Genomic DNA, 19,481 nt, shown 5'->3' with positions numbered 1-19,481 from the left:
CAAAGCGATACACAATATGACCGCCGCTGCACATTCTCTCCGCAAATTTCAATCACGCTTTTGTTTCCATCGCCTACTCCATCCCCTATTGCAACTTTTATGTACTGTATGTAAATGAGTGTGTGCATGTGTGCACATGTTCACTGTGTTCTCTGCCGTCACTGTCACTCCAATATCACACACACACACACACGCGCGCGCGTGCACACACACACACACACACACACACACACACACACACACACACACACACACACACACACACACACACACGTGCACACACACACACACAGCCACACACACAGATACACCCACAGAGAGAGAGAGAGAGAGATAGAGAGAACACACACAGAATACACACAGATAACACAGAACACACACAGACACAGAGAGAGAGAAAGAAAGAGAACACACACAGAATGCACACAGAACATGCACATACACACATATACACACATGCAAACACACACACGGCCACACAGAAACACACCCACCCACCCAAACACACACACACACACACACACACACACACACACACACACACACAGGCTATAGTACATCACACACACACACTACGGTGGTCTCACACAGTGCTGCATCTCACAAAACTTATTTAAAGATATGTGTGTGTGTGTGTGTGCGCGCGCGCACTGTGCATCTGTGTGTGTGTGTGCACTGTGCATCTGTGTGTGTGTGTGTGTGTACTGTGCATCTCTGTGTGTGTGTGTGTGAGGGTGTGTGTGTGCATGCGTGTGGGCGTGTTTGTGCATGTGTTTGTGTAATTTGTTATGTACATGTGTGTGCTGGTGTGTGTGTGTGTAGGTATGTGTGTGTGTGTGTGTGCTTGTGCTTGTCTGTGTTTGTGTTTGTGTGTGTGTGTGTGTGTGTGTGTATGTGTTCCTGCATGTTTGTGTGTGTGTGTGTGTGTGTGTGTGTGTGTGTGTGTGTGTGTGTATGACCATAGCATCCAGCACCCAGAGCAACCATTCTCTTTTAAAACATATATATTTGGAAACTAGTTGATTAAAGGTTTCTAATGGTGTCACTTCACTTATATGTTTCTAGGACAAAAACTAGCAGTGATTGAGATGTGTGTTTGGAACAGTTTTTCAAATCCCCAGGGGGGGATTTAGACTCCAGAGGGTTAATACGATGGGTATACAGTCCTGAATGGACACACAAATCCATTTATTTTATAGCCCCCCATGGATGAAATTCCACAAAACTTGGCATACTCCCAGAGGGTGTCAGGTTAATCATACACATGGAATTTGGTGCAGTTCATAACTTCTCATCTGAAGATAGGGGCAATTCAGGCAATATTACATTGCATTTTCAATTTGTACCGTGGGGGTGCAAATCACAAATGACAGGTTATAAGCTAAGTTGATGCAAGCTCTTGAGACCAACATACCATAAACATTTTGTCATCCTCGGCGCCACGGTTCAGGTAGTTATGTAGGAAAAACTGTCATTTTTGGGCTTCGGGCGGGGGCAGCGCGGGGGTGGAGTGACCCCCGGGGACGAAACAAAAATTTTCCGCAGAAGTCTACTGGGGCTACATGCCCACCAAGTTTCATGTGCTCCGATGTTACGGTGTCCCGGGAATCGTTGACGAAAAATTCAGGATCGATGACCGGGAAAAAAGAAAAATAATAATAAAAAAAAAAAACTATGACTATATGACCGCTTCGCTAGCTACGCTAGCGGCGGTCATAATGAATCATTGGACTGTCCCTAATCAGTGTGCCAAATTTCACCACTTTTCACCAGTCGGTTCTATGGGCTGCCATAGACTTCAATGGCAGAGGAATTCTAATAGTTTATATAATAACTAGATGCACCGCATAGCGGTACACAATATGACCGCCGCTCAGTTCTGCACATTCTCTCCAAAACGAATTACGCTCGTCAACTTTCCTGTATGGCTGGGATTATACTTGCTGTTAGACCAACCGTAAGCATATGCGCCCGTGACCTGCTGTGTCCGGTGTACAGACTCGCTGCAGCATTACGCACCCTACTGGAGGTCTTCACTAGGGGGAGAATAGTAACATCAGATGTGGATGTGGCCATGTGCCATTGTTTACTCTCATGATTGCCCCCAGCTTCGATGTCGATAATGCATCTTGCAGTCACCTTTTTTTGTATTGATCGCCCCCTACTTTCTTATCAGTATTGCATCTCGCGGACGCGTCATGTTCGCTTGCGACGACGTGCACGACCGACGCACCAAACGACCGCAAAATACGCGAGGCAGCCATGATACGAACACGAACGCGTTGTCTGCAGCAAGTCTAAACCTGCCTTATCTCCGATTTGTGTAATATACTGTATGTATATATCTCCTACTCTTGCAGCTCATGTGTATATGAGTGTGTGCATGTGTGAGTTTGCTTGTATAAAGATGTGTGTGTGTCTGTCTGTGTGTGTGAATGTGCATGTGTGCGCATGTGTGTGTGTGTGTGTGTGTGTGTGTGTGTGTGTGTGTGTGTGGAATCCGTGGAAGTGTGTTTATCTGTGCGTGTGAATCTGTTGATGTGTGTGTGCGAACTTAGTTACTTTTTAAACTGAGCCCCCTGCCGGCTCAACATAAAAATGGCAATCGGTTTTGCCAATAGCCTACTCACTATATTGGAATTGAACAGTTACGCCATTTTAACAGTAACGTCAGAACGTATAGAAGACATCACAACCTGCAAAAAGTAATTTCAGGGAGGTATCTGAAAAATACTTTAACCTACTAAGATACTGAAATACAGATGAATAGCCTATGTTTGTTCAATAATGTCTAGTCAGTATACCAAATAAGAGAGGCCTATAGATAGAAACTGTTGTAATAAAATATGAAGATTTTGGTAGTTTGGGCTTTTCGTGTATCCTTCTATTGTAGCCATTTAGCCATCTACTATAGGCCTGAATTATATGCCAATGAAATTACACTTGTTAAACTCACCTCAATAAATATTTTGCAATCATTTAATCCACCATGGGCAATGCTAAAGTTACTGTTACAAACCAGCGGCAGAGTTGGCGGTCCAACGGCGGTAACCACCAGTGGCCCGCTGGAGTTTTGCTCATCAGTTCTCTGGCTGTCCACCGGCGGCTCAGAAGCGGCTCCAGATAAAGGGCCGCCCTTTTGCCGCTTACTACCCACCAGCTTCTAATTGGCCTTATTTATGGCCATAAAAATGAAAATGATGCACTAAAATAGCAATAATACATTGCAGTATAACACTTTCCATTTGCCCTCAATCAGAACAATTTACAATTATTTACAGGACTTACCAAAGTTACCAAATTTACTAAGGTGAAGACAGTGCCTGCTGATGAGAAACCTAAATGTATTCTGTAATTTAATAATCCAATATAAAAACATTTATCCTCAGCAACTATCACACAGACTCACCACACATAGTATTAGGTTCAATACATTTTGTTTATTTATTTATTTTACTTGTTTTTGTTTATTTATTTTACATGCTCATTTACATGCTTTATTTATGGTACATGCTTTAATTTGTTACAATTATTTTTAATAATGATATAAATATGCAACACACTCTTCAGATGTAAGGAAAGTAAAGATGCAAAGAAGTTGTGACAGACATTCATGGCTTGTTTCTCCCTTGATATTGGTGCCAGATTAATGAAAATGCAGTTCTACCTTGCTGGGGTGTTACTGGCAGCATTGTGAGCGAATTTGACAGAGGTGTATGTCTGACTGGTAAACTCTGTTGAACAGATTAGAAATGAAAAGGCATATTTAGTGAGATGATTACTGCAATGGCAGGGTTCATACAAAAAAATTGAGCTGAATGTACTACCTTTTCACTACCATCAACATGTTTTCTACTACAAAAGCAAAAGGTGAAGAGTAATGTAATGCAATACCTTTCCAAAACACAATAACACATTTAAGAACAACAGGGATTTAACAATGGACAAAGCTACTGGCATTTGAACAGGGGTGTGTAGGCTGTCAATAGGCACTGTATTTACCGGCATGGCTGGAGTTGATGAAGCTTGCTGGGTGGTGGTGCTGGCAAAGGTGTAGTGGTCTGACTGGCAAACTCTATTGAACAGATTGGATATGAAAAGACGTGTTTAGTGAGATGATTACTGCAATGGTATGACACCTGGCACGCTAACTAGCGCCTAAAGTACAAACACTTCTAAAGGATATTTCCACTTAATTTTCAGACAAACCAAGCAAGGGACCACATGTACAGACTCTACAAATACTAACCATTATATCCATTTTTTATTTAAATGACTTGAAAGACATCGTCAGGTATAAATGCACCATACAGTAGTGGCCAGTTCATTCATTCAGATGCTGTTACATGCTAACTAGCGCCTAGAGTACAAACACTTCTAAAGGATATTTCTACTTAATTCTCGGACAAACCAGGGTAGGGACCACATGTACAGACTCTATAAATACTAACCATGATGTCAGTTTTTTATTCAAATAACTTGAAAGAGATCGTCAGGTATAAATGCACCATGCTAGTGGCCAGTTCATTCATTCACATGCTGTTACATGCTAACTGGCGCCTACAGTACAAACACTAATAAAGGATATTTCCACTTAATTTTCAGACAAACCAAGCTAGGGACCACATGTACAGACTCTATAAATACTAACCATGAGGTCCGTTTTTTATTTAAATTACTTGAAAGAGATCGTCAGGTATAAATGCACCATGCCAGTTCATTAATTCAGATGCTGTTACATGCTAACTAGCGCCTAAAGTAAACACTTCTAAAGGATATTTCCACTTAATTTTCGGGCAAACCAAGCTAGGGACCACATGTACAGACTCTATAAATACATTTTGGAAACAGGTGTTGGCTAGAATTACGCTTTACATACAGTTTTTAAAATGAAAATAGTAGAGATATAGAGAAGAGATGTTTTACTTACCTAGTCCTAAGCCTGCTACTGGTGGTTTGAGTACTGACAGGCTATTCGCATCTGCTTGGATGAGTTTGCTTGATTACGTTTCTAAACGTAAAGACATTTACCAACTTCTTTATCAGTCTGACGGTTACACAGTTACGTGCAAGAACAACAAGTCACGTAAGAGATGATTTCTCATGTTGCAGTAAGCTAAACGATTTCAAGTAGTGTGAAACTAGCGACAGTAAAGAAAATTCCAATATGGCCGCCATTCGGAACTGAGAAATCACAACTCCATCTTCTTCGTTTGTCTTCTTCTCTCTGATCTGATCTATCATTCACTGAGCAGCGCCAGCGCCACACACCAGTGGCAGCAGGCTGCAGTGTTTGAACGTTGTTACATTAGTTCTGCTTTTGACGTTCTCATATAAAATCGTAATAAATACATAATTGTTTTATTTGGTAAGCACAGGGTAGCCACGGGGGTGGTCAGTGACACAGCTACATGGGGCACGGGCCATTCTAGGCTTCAGTGTAGAGCAGCCCCGTTGAGGGACCATTCACCAAATGCACACATAAATACATTTATTTATAGCCCCCCATGGATGAAATTCCACAAAACTTGGCATACTCCCAGAGGGTGTCAGGTTAATCATACACATGAAATTTGGTGCAGTTCATAGCATCTCATCTGAAGATAGGGGCAATTAAAGCAATATTACATTACATTTTAAATTTTTACCATGGGGGTGCAATTCACAAATGACTGGTTATAAGCTAAGTTCATCCGAGCTCTTGAGACCAACATACCATAAAAATTTTGTCATCCTCGGTGCCACGGTTCAGGTAGTTATATAGGAAAAACTGCAATTTTTTGGCCTTCGGGCGGGGCCAGCGCGGGGGGAGAGTGACCCCCGGGGACGAAACGAAATTTTTCCGTAAAAGTCTACTGGGGCTACATGCCCACCAAGTTCCATGTGCCCCGGTGTTACGGTGTCCCGGGAATCGTTGACCAAAAATTCAGAAACGATGACGGAAAAAAAAAAAAAAAAAACTTTGACAACAACTATATGACCGTTTCGCTAGCTATGCTAGCGGCGGTTATAATAATAAGAGGAAAACTAAGAAACACAATGGGTGCCTTCGCAGCTTCGCTGCTTGGCCCCCAGTAAGAATACTAACAAACACAATGGTGCCTTCGCAGCTTCGTACGGAACTTGGGAAGGGTCAGGTGGGTGAATATTTTTTAAGTGCACTTTTGCGTTCCCTCGCAATAACTTTTGCGTTCCCTTGCAATAACTTTTGCGTTCCCTCGCAATAACTTGTATGTGTTCCTGTCAACTTGGGCTCCATACATAAGCCTACCATACAGGTTTACATGGACTGCAGTTCATCTCATGGATCATCTGGACATTATTAAGTTTGACTTTGACCTGGGGCTCACATACAGCAATATACTGGCAGATTTGTCTGTGAGACACAATGTGATTATAAGCATGAAAACTCTGACGCATCTGCTAAAGAAAAACGGCTTGTTAAGGCGCAGCATGAGAGTTGACAGCGCATTAATCTGACGTAGCCTAGGCTAGCCTACTGGGAATATGCGCCCAATGCGCCCCAATTCAATTCAATTCCATTAAAAAAAAATTATTTATCCCCGAGGGACAGTTTCTCCATGCAGGTATAGCGACACATAAGACGCACAACATATAAGACAAACAAGACAAAACAAAGAGAGAACAGGACAGAAAAGGGTGTGTGTGTGTGTGGGTCCAGTCCCCTAGTCCCTGGAGAGAGAAGAGGAGGGGGTCCATCTCTCGAATGACGGCTGTAGCACCAGCGGTTGTTGACATAAAGACAGACTCCGCCTCCGTGTGCCTTTCCAGCGCTGCACCCGTCTCCATCCAGCCTCGCCTCGCCTCCCTCGTCCTCCGCGACCGTCAGCCCGAGATAGCTCCGCCGGAATACTCCATATAGGCCTATCCATGATGAACATGCCCGCAAACAATCGTGCAGGTTTTCTCCGATTTAGTAGAAATTCTCCTGTGTATCTGACAGGTCGGTTGTCATCTGGAAGACTGCCTCCACTTGTCCATTCAGAAAATCCCATGGCAGATGGAATCAAAAGTAGCCTAGAAGTTGCAGTAGCTTGATGGAATCCGACAAAAACAAAGTGCCGTCCTTTCACGTTCCGTTACTATGCAACTCCAAAAAGTTTGCCGTGTCCCACTGAGATCAAGAGCAGCAGTAAATCTTATATCGGTATGACCCAAAAACAAAGAGGAAGATGATGCAGGAACATAAAAACATTAAAAACACCGATAACACAAACAATATAGCAAAAAAAAAAAAAAAATGTTTTTTATGTCTTAGAACGTAGTTTGAGATTTCAGGGGAGACTTATTTGGCTGCTCCTAGGGCCGAGGTACTTGAATTGACTCGGGTTAACTCCCTCTCTCCTTCACAACATTTGCAGGAACATAAAAACATTAAAAACACCGATAACACAAACAATATAGCAAAAAAAAAAAAAAAATGTTTTTTATGTCTTAGAACGTAGTTTGAGATTTCAGGGGAGACTTATTTGGCTGCTCCTAGGGCCGAGGTACTTGAATTGACTCGGGTTAACTCCCTCTCTCCTTCACAACATTTGCACAGTGGTTTGGAATGGATCTGAGGATTTATTTTGTGATCTCTATAACAATATAGCCTACATTCACATCGCTTATGTCCCTGTAACATGCCTCTCTTTCCCACTCCAATCTCACACACACCATCGCTCCCCCTCTACCCCTCCCACTCTGCAAACAGAACCTGCGGCTTAAAGGACATAGGCTACACATTATTGCGAGGGAACGCGAAAGTATTGCAAGGTAACGCAAAAAGTATTGTGAGGTAACGCAAAAAGTATTGCGAGGGATCGCAGAAAGTATTGCGAGGGAACGCAAAAGAGCACTTAAAAAATATTCACCCACCTGACCCTTCCCGGGCTCCGTAGCTTCGCTGCTTGGTCCCCAATAACTTTCTTGTGGTGCCATTTACATGTTTCTAGGATAAAAACTCGCAGAGTGTCAGACGTGTGTCTAGAACAGACCAAAAACAAAATGGGATGGCCGACCGTTAATTACGTCTTAAATGTGCTCCATATTCTCTCCAACCTTCTTACTCTCATTTTCACATCTTTTTGTTCCTTCCTTCAGGCCAATGGCTGTCCAGGCCAATTCTCCAAGAGCAGGTGGGAATAGCAATACAAAGTCATTTTATTTTCTTTCCTTTACCATGTTAGAATATGTGTCATAATTTCCCTCAGACATATTGTATATTAAAACCATATGTCTTTATTAAACACTTTGCAGACTGCATGGTACATTCAATTTTTTCAGACTTGATGCCCTTGCGACACAAAGAGGCTTACTTTGTGGTTATGTTACATGACAGAGATACAATATACCCACCATTGTAATCAGGGGAAAAGCCCTTTGAAATGATATAGAATATAATTAATAGGTTTGAGGAGAACACACATGGGGGGAATTCTCCCATACACGTTAAGGTGCGCAAGTCCAAAAAAAACGTAACTACGCGCATTCCACTGCATTGAAAGAAAGGGGTTACACCATGCATAAAATACATGATTCTCACAGAAAGGAACTCTTATGAAACATAGCAAAGAATAAGTGAGGCCATGATGAGGCTGATGAATATAAGATGTCATACAAGCTGAATTGGCGTACAGTATTGGCACTTTTTTTGTTGAATTCAAGTTCTGAATATTCCTCAGAAACTGACACTGTTTTCTTTGCTCTTCAGAGGTTAGGATTGTGCTGGTGGGTAAAACTGGAGCTGGGAAGAGCGCATCAGGAAACAACATCCTGGGGTCAATGGCCTTTGACGAAAGTCAAGGTTTTGCTTCTGTCACTGATGGCAGTCAAATGCGTAGTGGGCTAGTAGGCGCTAAAAACATCAAAGTGATTGACACCCCAGGACTGTTTGATACTAAAAAGAGTTCAGATGTGCTGAAAAGAAATATAGAGAAGTGTGTCGATCTGTCCATTCCTGGACCTCATGCCTTCCTTCTGGTTATCAGACTGGATATAAGATTCACAGGTGAGGAGAGAGAGACTGTGACGTGGATCCAGAATAACTTTGGTGTGGGAGCAGCAAAATATTCCATGGTGCTGTTCACTCATGCTGATCAGTTGAAAGGAATAACAGTGGATGAAGCTGTAAAGTATCCTCCCATACAAGAACTTATCAACAAATGTGGTGGTAGATATCATTCCCTCAATAACGACCAAAGACATGACAGGACTCAAGTGAATGAGCTACTGCAGAAAATTGACACCATGGTGAAAAATAATGGAGGAAATTTCTATACAAACAAGATGTACGAGGATGCTCAGGGTAAGCTCAGGAGAGAGGCACAAATAGCTTTCGCTAAGGAAGTAGTGAAAGACGTAGCGAAAGGATATGCGATCAATCAAGCTGTAAACGCATTTTCTGGAGGCTTGGGAATTGTATATGAGGAGATAGTAGACGTTGCGAATAAATATTTTAAGAAATATTTCTTCTAGGAGGGCGAAGAAAATGGAGTAGCAACAGGTTTATTGGCTGATACAATAGCTGTAACAAAAGGCACATATATTACAGAAGCTCTGGGTGAATACATAGCAGAGGCAGCTATGGGAGGAGCTGTGGATTAACTTCTATGGCTTAGTTCACACTGGCAGTCGAATTCCGATTTTTTGCTTATCTGGATTGTATCTAGCTTGAATTTTGGGTAGTCTGAACGGCACAAAACCGCATGAAATGCGATTTTTCCAATGATGATTCACACCACATACGGAGGTGGTTTCAATATCACTTACTATCGGATATGACTCAATCTGAACAGTTGAACAACTTGAATAGGATTTCAACGTGCCCCTTTCGTCATTTGCACTGCAACAAACAATTGCAACGTAATTCTGAGTGATGGAAGTGATTGATTGATTAATTCAGCGCGTGCGCCAGGGCTACCAGCAAAACAAAAACCAACATCAGAGTCAAGTCATAATTTTCTGGTGAAACATGGAAAACTGTAACGTAAAGGGTGACGAGGTATTTGCGCCACGGCTATGCATAATAAGTTGGAAAATATAAAAAATAAATCCACTTTCATCCATGACGACTTGGTTGTGTACAACTCTACCTAATGAATCCAGGTGTGTGTAATTTATATCGGATCTGAGCATTGCACGCCAAGATCGGATGTGATCGGATGTGATCACTTGCAATATGCAATGAGAACAGTCAGTCAGAAAGATCAGGTTCTGATCGGATATGCAAGACATCCGATTTCGACTGCCAGTGTGAACTAAGCCAAAGAGGCAGGAGCATCGAAAGGAATTGGACAAATTGAAATTCCCCAACACAAACATTATGTCCTTTTTTATTTTATTTGGTTAAGTTAATGAGTCCAATTTACCCATTTACAATTATAAAATAATAGTAATGATGATAGTGCCCTTTCAGCATGGAACAATGAGATGCCAGCAAATGAAATGGATATGGTTATATGTTTTGGGGCTTCTTCTGGACCACAGGAAAATACCTGGACTCCAACTGTATTCAATGTATTCATGTGTCCAATGAGAAATGTTAATATATTCATGTTAGCTATCATGTTAAAGTTTTGTAAGTGTTTCTGTAATATTTTGGTGCCTCCTCTGATGAGATGTGCACCCCCTTGCTCTCAGATAAGAGAGATGCCCAGATGTTTTCAGATGAATGGCATTTAAATGTTCATTTCTGTTTTGGAGATTTAAGAAAGGAACAGAGATTCCTCTCTCTCTCTCTCTTTCTCTTTCTCTCTCTCTCTCTCTCTCTCTCTCTCTCTCTCTCTCTCTCTCTCTCTCTCACCTTGCTTTAAGATTTGTTTTGTTTTGTTTATATTTGATGAATCGTGACTTGTTAAAGTGCCCATATTAGGAAAAAAATCACTTTCTCCATGCTGTTTTGTGTGAGGTATGTACGGTGGCCGACAGGAGCAAACAACGTGCAACTCATGTCAACACATGCAAAACAACAAAACACATCGCAATAAGTCACATGACTACTTAAGCTTCATTGCTGTGTCATATGTACCTGTGGTTTAACCTGCTGCTGCGAGATATAGCTTTAAGAACACGGGGAGTTATGGGATAGAGAAAACAGAGCAGGCACGAAAGCCGGAAGATAGATGGTCAGTCTGATTGTATGCATGTTATGCACGAACACAATAAATATGCCGGAGTTACACGGCTATTTGAGAAACGTTGCTGTCATCTGTGAGAGCGAGAAGAGGATTATTACAATCGGCTGCACTGCAGTCCGTGTAAAGTCTGGTTGTTTGCATGGAGTGGTGCCTTCAGCATTCGTAGGGCTGGAGTCTTATAGCATTGTCGAAGCGTGTTGTTTCAACGGGTGCTTTATAAGATTCGAATTGCTACTCTTAGGCTGCGTTTAGACTGCCAGTTTGAAGTGACCCAAATCCGATTTTTTGCTCTCATGTGGCACGCATCCGATCTGTGCCACGACAGTGTAAACAGAAAAAAAACACATGAATTCCGATCTCCTCAGATCGGATACAGGCCCCTTTCGTATGTGGTTTTAAATCAGATATGGATCGGATTTGTGTGCATGTGTCTACAGTCTAAACAGACAAATCGGATATTCCAGTGCAATGCGTCCCACACGTCATTAATCTGTGACAATTATGCGCCTGGTGACGTTAGGTTACAATTCCAAGTGGGCGCGCTGGCGGAGCGTGTTAAAAGTTACCCTATTGATACTTTGATAGACTATTACGTTTCCGTAGACCATGTATTGAGAATAAAACATTTGTAGCCTACCTAATTATCTACAATCGTAGGCCTATAGCCATCCAAATATGAATGGTCTACCATAAATAGCCTACAACCAGAGATATTATGCAAAAAAGTGTCAAATTCAAGCATCGCGATTTGTAGGCTATTAGACTATTTTTAAAACGGCAACTGCAGTTCTGTTTTTTTAACTTTGCTTCGTGAAATTTGAATGTGTAGACTTCAATCACATGTCAGTCATTTCGTCAGTCCCTCGATCTGTTTCAAGTTAACATGAGTGCCATTTGATTTATATAGTCACAGCAAATGCAATTACATGAAAATAAAAAAACATGACCTAGACCTGTGCGGGTTAGTTGCATAGACAGTAAAAGAGTTAGTTGTAACACCCGTCTCTGGCAAAATGAACTGATTTTATAGCGCATGCACGAGCAATTATGATTGCGAGTTATGGATTATTTTTATGTGCCGCGATCACACCCAAAGAAAGTTAACACAGCAACTTCAAATATCAGTGTTGGACCAATTGCTTCAGACATGTAAGAAATAAGCAGTTCATCAACTATATAACAGGTTTTATTAAGTCAATATGACCAAAATAAGCCTATTTAAAGGTTATTGTGAGCTAGCATAATATGGTCTGCAATGGCTAATCACTCATACAACTAGCTTTAACAGTCATACATTTGGACCTTTTTTGTTGGTTATATATGAAAACAGATGTTCATTGTTTAAGCCAGTAGTGTTCTGTGTTAAAATATGGGTAACACTTTACATTACGGCTCGCTAATAAGGTGGTAATTGTATGGTAATTTCTATGTAATTTCATGGTAACAATCCCTTGTTACCACTTGTTACCACTTATTACCAGTAATTTCTATGCAGTTTCTAGTGCAATTACTCTGCTGTTTCTAGGTAATAGCAATGCAAACAGCATTAATTAAGGTGGTAATTTCTATGGTATTTTGATATCATTTTATCCTTTAATCCTTTGTAGCCACTTATTACAAGTTATTTCCATGCAGTTTCCAGTGCAATAACTCTGCAGTTTTTAGGTAATAGCGATGCAAACAGCTTTCATTTTAAGTATAATAAAATGGTAATTATTTGAAACTTTACTTATTGTTTTTGTTTAATTACATGACAAACAAGGAGGTAATTTCCAGGAAAATACACAGCGTCAGGGCCGTAAAATACATCATCACTTATTTCCACCCAATTACTTAGTTATTAGCCTACTAAGAAAGAGACAAACCAAGTCATTGTCGTAGTAAGCTGGTAAAGAAGATATTATGTGCCTGTAACTAAACTGGAACAAGTGAAGTAATTTTATGGAAACTATATGGTATCAGAGCTGTAAAATGCACTATTGCCTCTTCCTATTTAATTACCTAGATGTGTTGATAAACCCATCAATTATCCTTATGAAATTTTTAGTGTTAGTGGAAATAAGTGATAGTGTATTTTACGGCCCTGACGCTGTGTATTTTCCTGGAAATTACCTCCTTGTTTTTCAGGTGATTAAACAAAACCAATAAGTAAATCCTGGACTATCATTTCAAGAACTAGATTCATTTTAAATCCTTACCATTTTATTAAACTTAAAATGAAAGCTGTTTGCATCACTATTACTTAGAAACTGCAGAGTAATTGCACTGGAAATTGCATAGAAATTACTAGTAATAAGGGGCTACAAAATATTATTACCATGAAATTACATAAAAATACCATAGAAATTACCACCTTAATTAATGCTATTTGCATTGCTATTACCTAGAAACTGCAGAGTAATTGCACTAGAAACTGCATGGAAATTACTTGTAATAAGTGATAACAAGGGATTGTTACCATGAAATTACATAGAAATTACCATACAATTACCACCTTATTAGCGAGCCGTAATGTAAAGTGTTACCAAAATATGTTATAGGATTCACGATTTTAGCACTGTTAAAACCATGACGCTATACTGTTAAAACTGTAGCCTACCGCACTTTTTTATGGCTAGGTAGGTTGGAACAAAGGTAGCCTAAATGTCACTGTTAAGTTAAAGGGATAGTTCGGGTTTTAAGACACGAAGTTATATGGGTTCCCTGTCAGCAACGTTGTGCATCAGCACTGACTTACCCCCCGACAGCGTCCTGTGAGCCGAGATCCAGCCGGTTTTTGATCGTTTTTGATGCCGGACTATTTTCTTCAGCAAGTTTCTGGGGTCACGAAAGTAAAGTGTTTTTCTTCTCAAAACCATATGCGTTCAACAGAGTGATATATTTGCACCACAAAAACGTTGTCCAGCTGTCAGTAGCGCACAGTGATAGGAATCACGAAAAATAAGTAAGTGATAACGAGGTTTGAATTTTTCCTGGACAACATTTTTGTGGTGCAAATATATCACTCTTTTGAACGCATATGGTTTTGAGAAGAAAAACACTTTACTTTCGTGACCACAGAAACTTGCCGGACTACTTTCTTCAGCATCAAAAACCGGCTGGATCTCGGCTCACAGGACGCTGTTGCGGGGTAAGTCAGTGCTGATGCACAACGTTGCTGACGGGGAACCCATATAACTTCGTGTCTTAAAACCCGAACTATCCCTTTAAGTTATAAACAAACTGCAACATATTTGTTACATTCTGTTTCAACTTTCATGGAGTAGAGATGTATGACTCTGTTCTGGTCAAGTTTCACTGCTCTCAAGTCTAAAGCTAGTTTGAACTGAAAAAATAAAAAAAAAAAATGTTACGATTGTGCTGGTTCTCCCCTACAAGAAACTTTCAGCCCATGCGCATGCGGGCCATTTCAAGTGTCTGGCAAATGTAAACACACATGATCGGATTTGGGTCACTGGCGAAAGTAGATGTAAACATGCAATCAAAAAAATCGGATATGAGCACAACATCGGAATTGAGCATATCCGATCTGCAGTCTAAACGCAGCCTTAGATGTGGATAGGGTCTTTGCACCTGCAAATATTGCAACTCTGTCTACATTTCTGTCTCTGTGTTTTACAACAGAGAGTAGTAACAAACTCATTTCAATTTCAGTAATTGTAACTACTATTTTGATTTAAAAAAAATACTTAGTTACATGCCTGTTCCCGCTAAAAGTAGTGGAATTACAAGAGAATTACAATTGAAGTAGTGTGGAGATTTCCACCCGTTTGCGGGAGGCGCTTTCATTCATTTATTGAGCATGCATTGTGAAACCTTATTGCGTATAATATATATTTTAATTAGGCTATCGGTACTTATACGAAACATAAAAGGTAAATTCTCATTTGACCATGCTATGCAATTAACAGAAATGGCTAGTCTCCACACCCCTTCTTCAAATTGAGCCTTGAGGTGGCTACTGTTGAAAATGAGTTATTATGGCATATTATAATAATGAGTTGGGCCATCTCGCTCCAACATTGCGTTGTTATTGCAAACCATCTGGCAGTTTGGAGCAGTAGTTTAATATCAGAAACGGTATTATTATATAAAAACTAGAAAAGCTCTCAGAGCGCAGACCTCCGCCTGTATTCACTGTAAAAAATAGAACTTGCCTTTTGTCCTGCGAACTAAGGTTTGTAAGTAAATATAAATTTAAAAAAACAGGAAGACATGGTAAACTAGAAAAAAACAGTTGATCCAACTTTTTTTGTAATTGCATCTTGCAAACTTGCAAAATGAAGTTGACTCAACTTAAATATTTAATTATATGTATCAGTGCAGTCTTCCCTTTAGTTATTTCAACTTAAAAGATAAGCAAATGTATGTCTACTTAGTTTCATGAGTTAACACAACATAAAAAAAGAAGTCAAAGTTTTCCAAGTTATTTGTTTTTCACTGTTTTTTTTTTAAGTTGGTTCAACTTGAAATATAAAAGTCAACTGATTTCACTAACTTTTCAAGTTGACAGTGAAGAACTAAAATAATCAAGATAACTCAAAATGGTAAGTTATGGTCCTAACAAAAAAAAAAAAAGTTAGTTAGTTCAACTCAAATTTTCAAGGCAACTGGCTGCCTTGAATGTTTGAGTTGAAGGTATTGACTTATTTTTTTAAGAACTACAACATTTTTCAAGTTCTGCCAACTAAGTATTTTTAATTCAAGTTACTGGAATTTTCAAGTCTGCAAAAGCTTATTTTTCTCATTACTGTTTATTGTTCCTTTTTTGGATGTGTATAACATGAATCAACTTTTGAACAAAATGACTATGTGACAGATTTTCAGAGTTTTGTCAGGGATACCATTGAGGAGAAGACCGTTATCAATAATGTCATTTTAGAAAGTACTGTAGACATATATCAAACGGGGTGCAATGAGAAATTGACTGCTCTTTCAATTTGCATTGATTTGGCTCCTTGGCGGTGTCACAAAGTCAGCCACTCAATGCTATCTTGCATTATGTGTCTGCAGGTATGCTGCTATAGAATGTATGCCCTATGACGGACAGCCATTCTGGGTCCCTCCAATAATATATAATGTTATTGGGGAGGAGGCTTTCTGAGGGTCCTCTGTCATTTCTGGGCCCTTGGAATCTTCCTAAACACCCACCCACTGATGTCCCTGTATTCTTCCTCCTGGGGTGGATTTGGTTTTCTCCTTGAAAAGTGAAGGTTCCTGACCCTAACAAATATCATGATTAATGTAAATGCTGCAACTGGACTACTAGCAAACAGTAAGTCCATAGTCTCAATGATATCACTAAGAATGTGCATATCTGTTTGTGCTGCAAGCACATTCATTACGCTAAACCCTATGCACAGGATTAAGACATTGTGGATGGTCATCTACATGATGGTTTGTAGCAACAACAAACAATTACATGACAACATCACAAAAACAGTATGGCCTTTAGTGTCACTGTCACTTAGTTTTAGCTTAGAATTTTATTTCAAGATTACATTTCAGTTGACTGGGGCTGTTGCATTCTGGGAATAAAGAAGTTATCAGGGGATGGTAATCTGAACTCAAAATAGTAAGTTTTACAGAATTTCCAGTAACTTGAATTAGAAAAAAAAAAATAGTTGGCAGAAAAATGTAGCTTACACAACTTAATAATTGCAGTTCTTCAAAGCCTGCCAAGTTTAAGTTGATTGATCTCAAAATTTCAAGGCAACCGGCTGCCTAGAATTTTTGAGTTAAACTAACTTTTTTTTTACAGTGTTGTCATACATTTGAACCTAAACTATTCAGATCGCCACCACGTGGCCATACAATGCCATTACACCGCAAGGCGAAAAACATAAACGGCTCGGGAATCCCGACGGTGATACAGATCACTCCCAAAATGTCATTGTTTTCTTCTGACCTTCCCTGAAAATTTCAGCAAAATGCATCTATCAATTTTTGAGTTATCTGACAGACAGACAGACAGACCCCGATGAAAACATAACCTCCTTGGTGGAGGTAAAAATAATTACTTAGTAATATGATCATAAAACGTCTGCCCCTATCTGACACATTAACATGCATTTCACAGGCATTTAAGTTAGTTGTGACACTAATTATGTAGCCTAGGCCTACACCGCACAGATGCATTTTGCCTGGTGTATGTTTAGGCAGACCAAATACGTAGTATTCTTACCCACATCAATTTGTAAAGGCTGGATTGCGCACGGATCCATAGAAATGATTGGAATGTGGGTGCAGTCCCCAGCATAGTTTGGCTGAAGTGTGGCGATAAATATAATTGTTGCTTCTCCTTGTAATGTTCTATTCGCTTCAATTGATTGACTGACTGATTTAAATTCATAAATAGCCTACTGCATAAGGTGAGGGCAGATTCATATTTCCACAAAAGTAGCCTATACCATTTCATGATATATTTCAACATTATTTGCATTTCATTAAAATTTTACTTTACATTTGCCATTTTTGTCAATTATAGTACATTTAGCCACACCAGTCATAAAAATTATCCCGTCAAGATCCTGAAATGCGTTAAAACTGTTAATGCATCTGCTGGGGTAAAATTCGAAATCAGCGTACTTCCGGCTTTCAGGCAGTTTAATCTGAGTTTAACAAGGAACCAGCTGATGCTGTGTGAGTTGTTACACAGCAACCACGTTCAACTTTGTGCGCAGCTTTGAGCGCAATGCTAACTGACAGAGCAATTGGCCCAATTTGACAACATGTGAACATCATTTAGAAAACGCGCTGCAAATTCAGAAAACATTCAGGTTTTTTTTTTTTTAATGCAACAGAAAATTATTTGACATTTCACTTCAAAACTTTTTTTTAATAACAATTTTTGTTGAGTAACTCAAGACACGTTGCAGGTTTTGTTTAATTAGAGCGGTAGGCTAATACAGAATAGAATTGAAATCCTTAGCCACACCTCCGTTTTGTTCTGAGTTTCGAGATGTGTTTTCTGATTTGCTTGTGTTTCTGTTTGTGTTTTCAGTTTCGGAGTGCATTTCTGAATTGCATGTGTTGTAAATTGGCATCTCGTTTATGAAATGTACATCATTTCTGAATTTGCAGCGTGTTTTCTAAATGATGTTCAAGTGTTGTCAAATCAAGATGAAGATGTTTTAAGTCGTTTGTGTTTAGTCTATTTGCATGTGTTTTGTTGACTTGCATGAGTTGCACGTCATCTGAACCTGTCGGCCACCGTATAGGAATGGGTTTCTGAACGTATCCTGCCCTCAGTCTGCAGTGGGGTATCCTATGAAGCAAGTCAGACACATCTAGGCTATCTAGACATATCAAGGCTACACAAAGCCTCAACTCGGGTATTAAGTTAAGTGATCCTACGATAGCAGTTATGTGATAAATTTGTCAAACACGGCTTTCAGCTCAGATCTGTGCGCGTTCTCGTGGTTGGGGTGACTTTGGCCAATCAGGAAACGTGGAGATGCACAAGACCGCCTATAGGTTAAAAAGAAACAATTACTTCCACATTTATGAGCGGTAGTGAAATCTAGGGTGGTCTTTTTTAGTGTTTAACCTATAACATCAAAACATTGATGGTCATTAGATATTGTATGGTATGCACGTCTAGTAGTGACATATCTGCATGGGTAACATAGTTACAGTACAAACGTTTCGAATTCCAAAATGTTAGAAGCGGAGCTGCACCTGTGAGATGTATGCAAGAATCTCACATGTGATAACTTCATTTTTCAAGATAATGGATTGGTTAATAGTCAGTAGGATTGGTCAGAGGGTGGTAGTTTATCACAATTTGAGCTATAACTTAGCACATAACCTGTTCCCGACCAGGTTTGGTTGGCAGCATAAGACGCTATGGTGATACAGCGACGCTGAAACAGATCGACTTTCGTATGACAGCATACCCTGGCTTTGAGCGCAACATACCTCGCTAAGCCACTAATCAAGCTTCGTAGGACACCCGACAGGTGAGCTCGTCAAAATTCAGAATGTTCTGTCAGTGACATTTGTCACAAATTCTTTATTATCCCAGCATATTATGACTGCATGGCAGCTAGAGACTGGTGGAGAATCAACCATCACCGTGTCACCAACATCAACTTGAAAGTAGCGTTATAACCATGTTGCCCACGCCCACGCCAGCGTACGCCTTTGCTAAATTGGTGCTGCGCTAATACAATTCAACAGTAGGCCTAACATCCAAAACGGTCTTACCCACACACTCGAAACAAATAAATTAAAACGTCAGACTATCGAAGTACATGTCTGTGTTGATAGAATGATGTTAGAAATAAAGCAAACCTTGCATCTCAATGATTGATTTTGAGGGACTAGTTTCTCAGCAGC

At 40.0% G+C, this 19,481-nt stretch overlaps 1 protein-coding gene and 1 long non-coding RNA gene across 2 annotated transcripts; one reads left to right on the top strand and one right to left on the bottom strand.

Moving 5' to 3' along the window:
• Positions 1–3,582: 3,582 nt before the first annotated feature.
• LOC134067868 (uncharacterized) lies at positions 3,583–4,969 on the bottom strand. Its single transcript, XR_009936582.1, has 3 exons — positions 4,931–4,969; positions 4,003–4,075; positions 3,583–3,734 (listed from the first exon to the last, which is right to left on the bottom strand). It is a non-coding gene; the product is annotated as an uncharacterized LOC134067868 (long non-coding RNA).
• A 1,758-nt stretch (positions 4,970–6,727) lies between these two features.
• Positions 6,728–18,179, top strand: LOC134077064 (GTPase IMAP family member 9-like). The gene is made up of 3 exons (XM_062532452.1): positions 6,728–6,845; positions 8,717–9,310; positions 18,145–18,179. The coding sequence occupies exons 1-3, from the start codon at positions 6,728–6,730 to the stop codon at positions 18,177–18,179; spliced, it is 747 nt and encodes a 248-aa protein (XP_062388436.1).
• Positions 18,180–19,481: the final 1,302 nt, after the last annotated feature.

The sequence above is a fragment of the Sardina pilchardus genome, chromosome 1 (genome assembly GCF_963854185.1).
Source record: "Sardina pilchardus chromosome 1, fSarPil1.1, whole genome shotgun sequence".
Taxonomy (NCBI): Eukaryota; Metazoa; Chordata; class Actinopteri; order Clupeiformes; family Clupeidae; genus Sardina; species Sardina pilchardus.
Note: the sequence above shows the minus strand (reverse complement) of the source record. Positions and strands in the feature narration are given on the sequence as shown.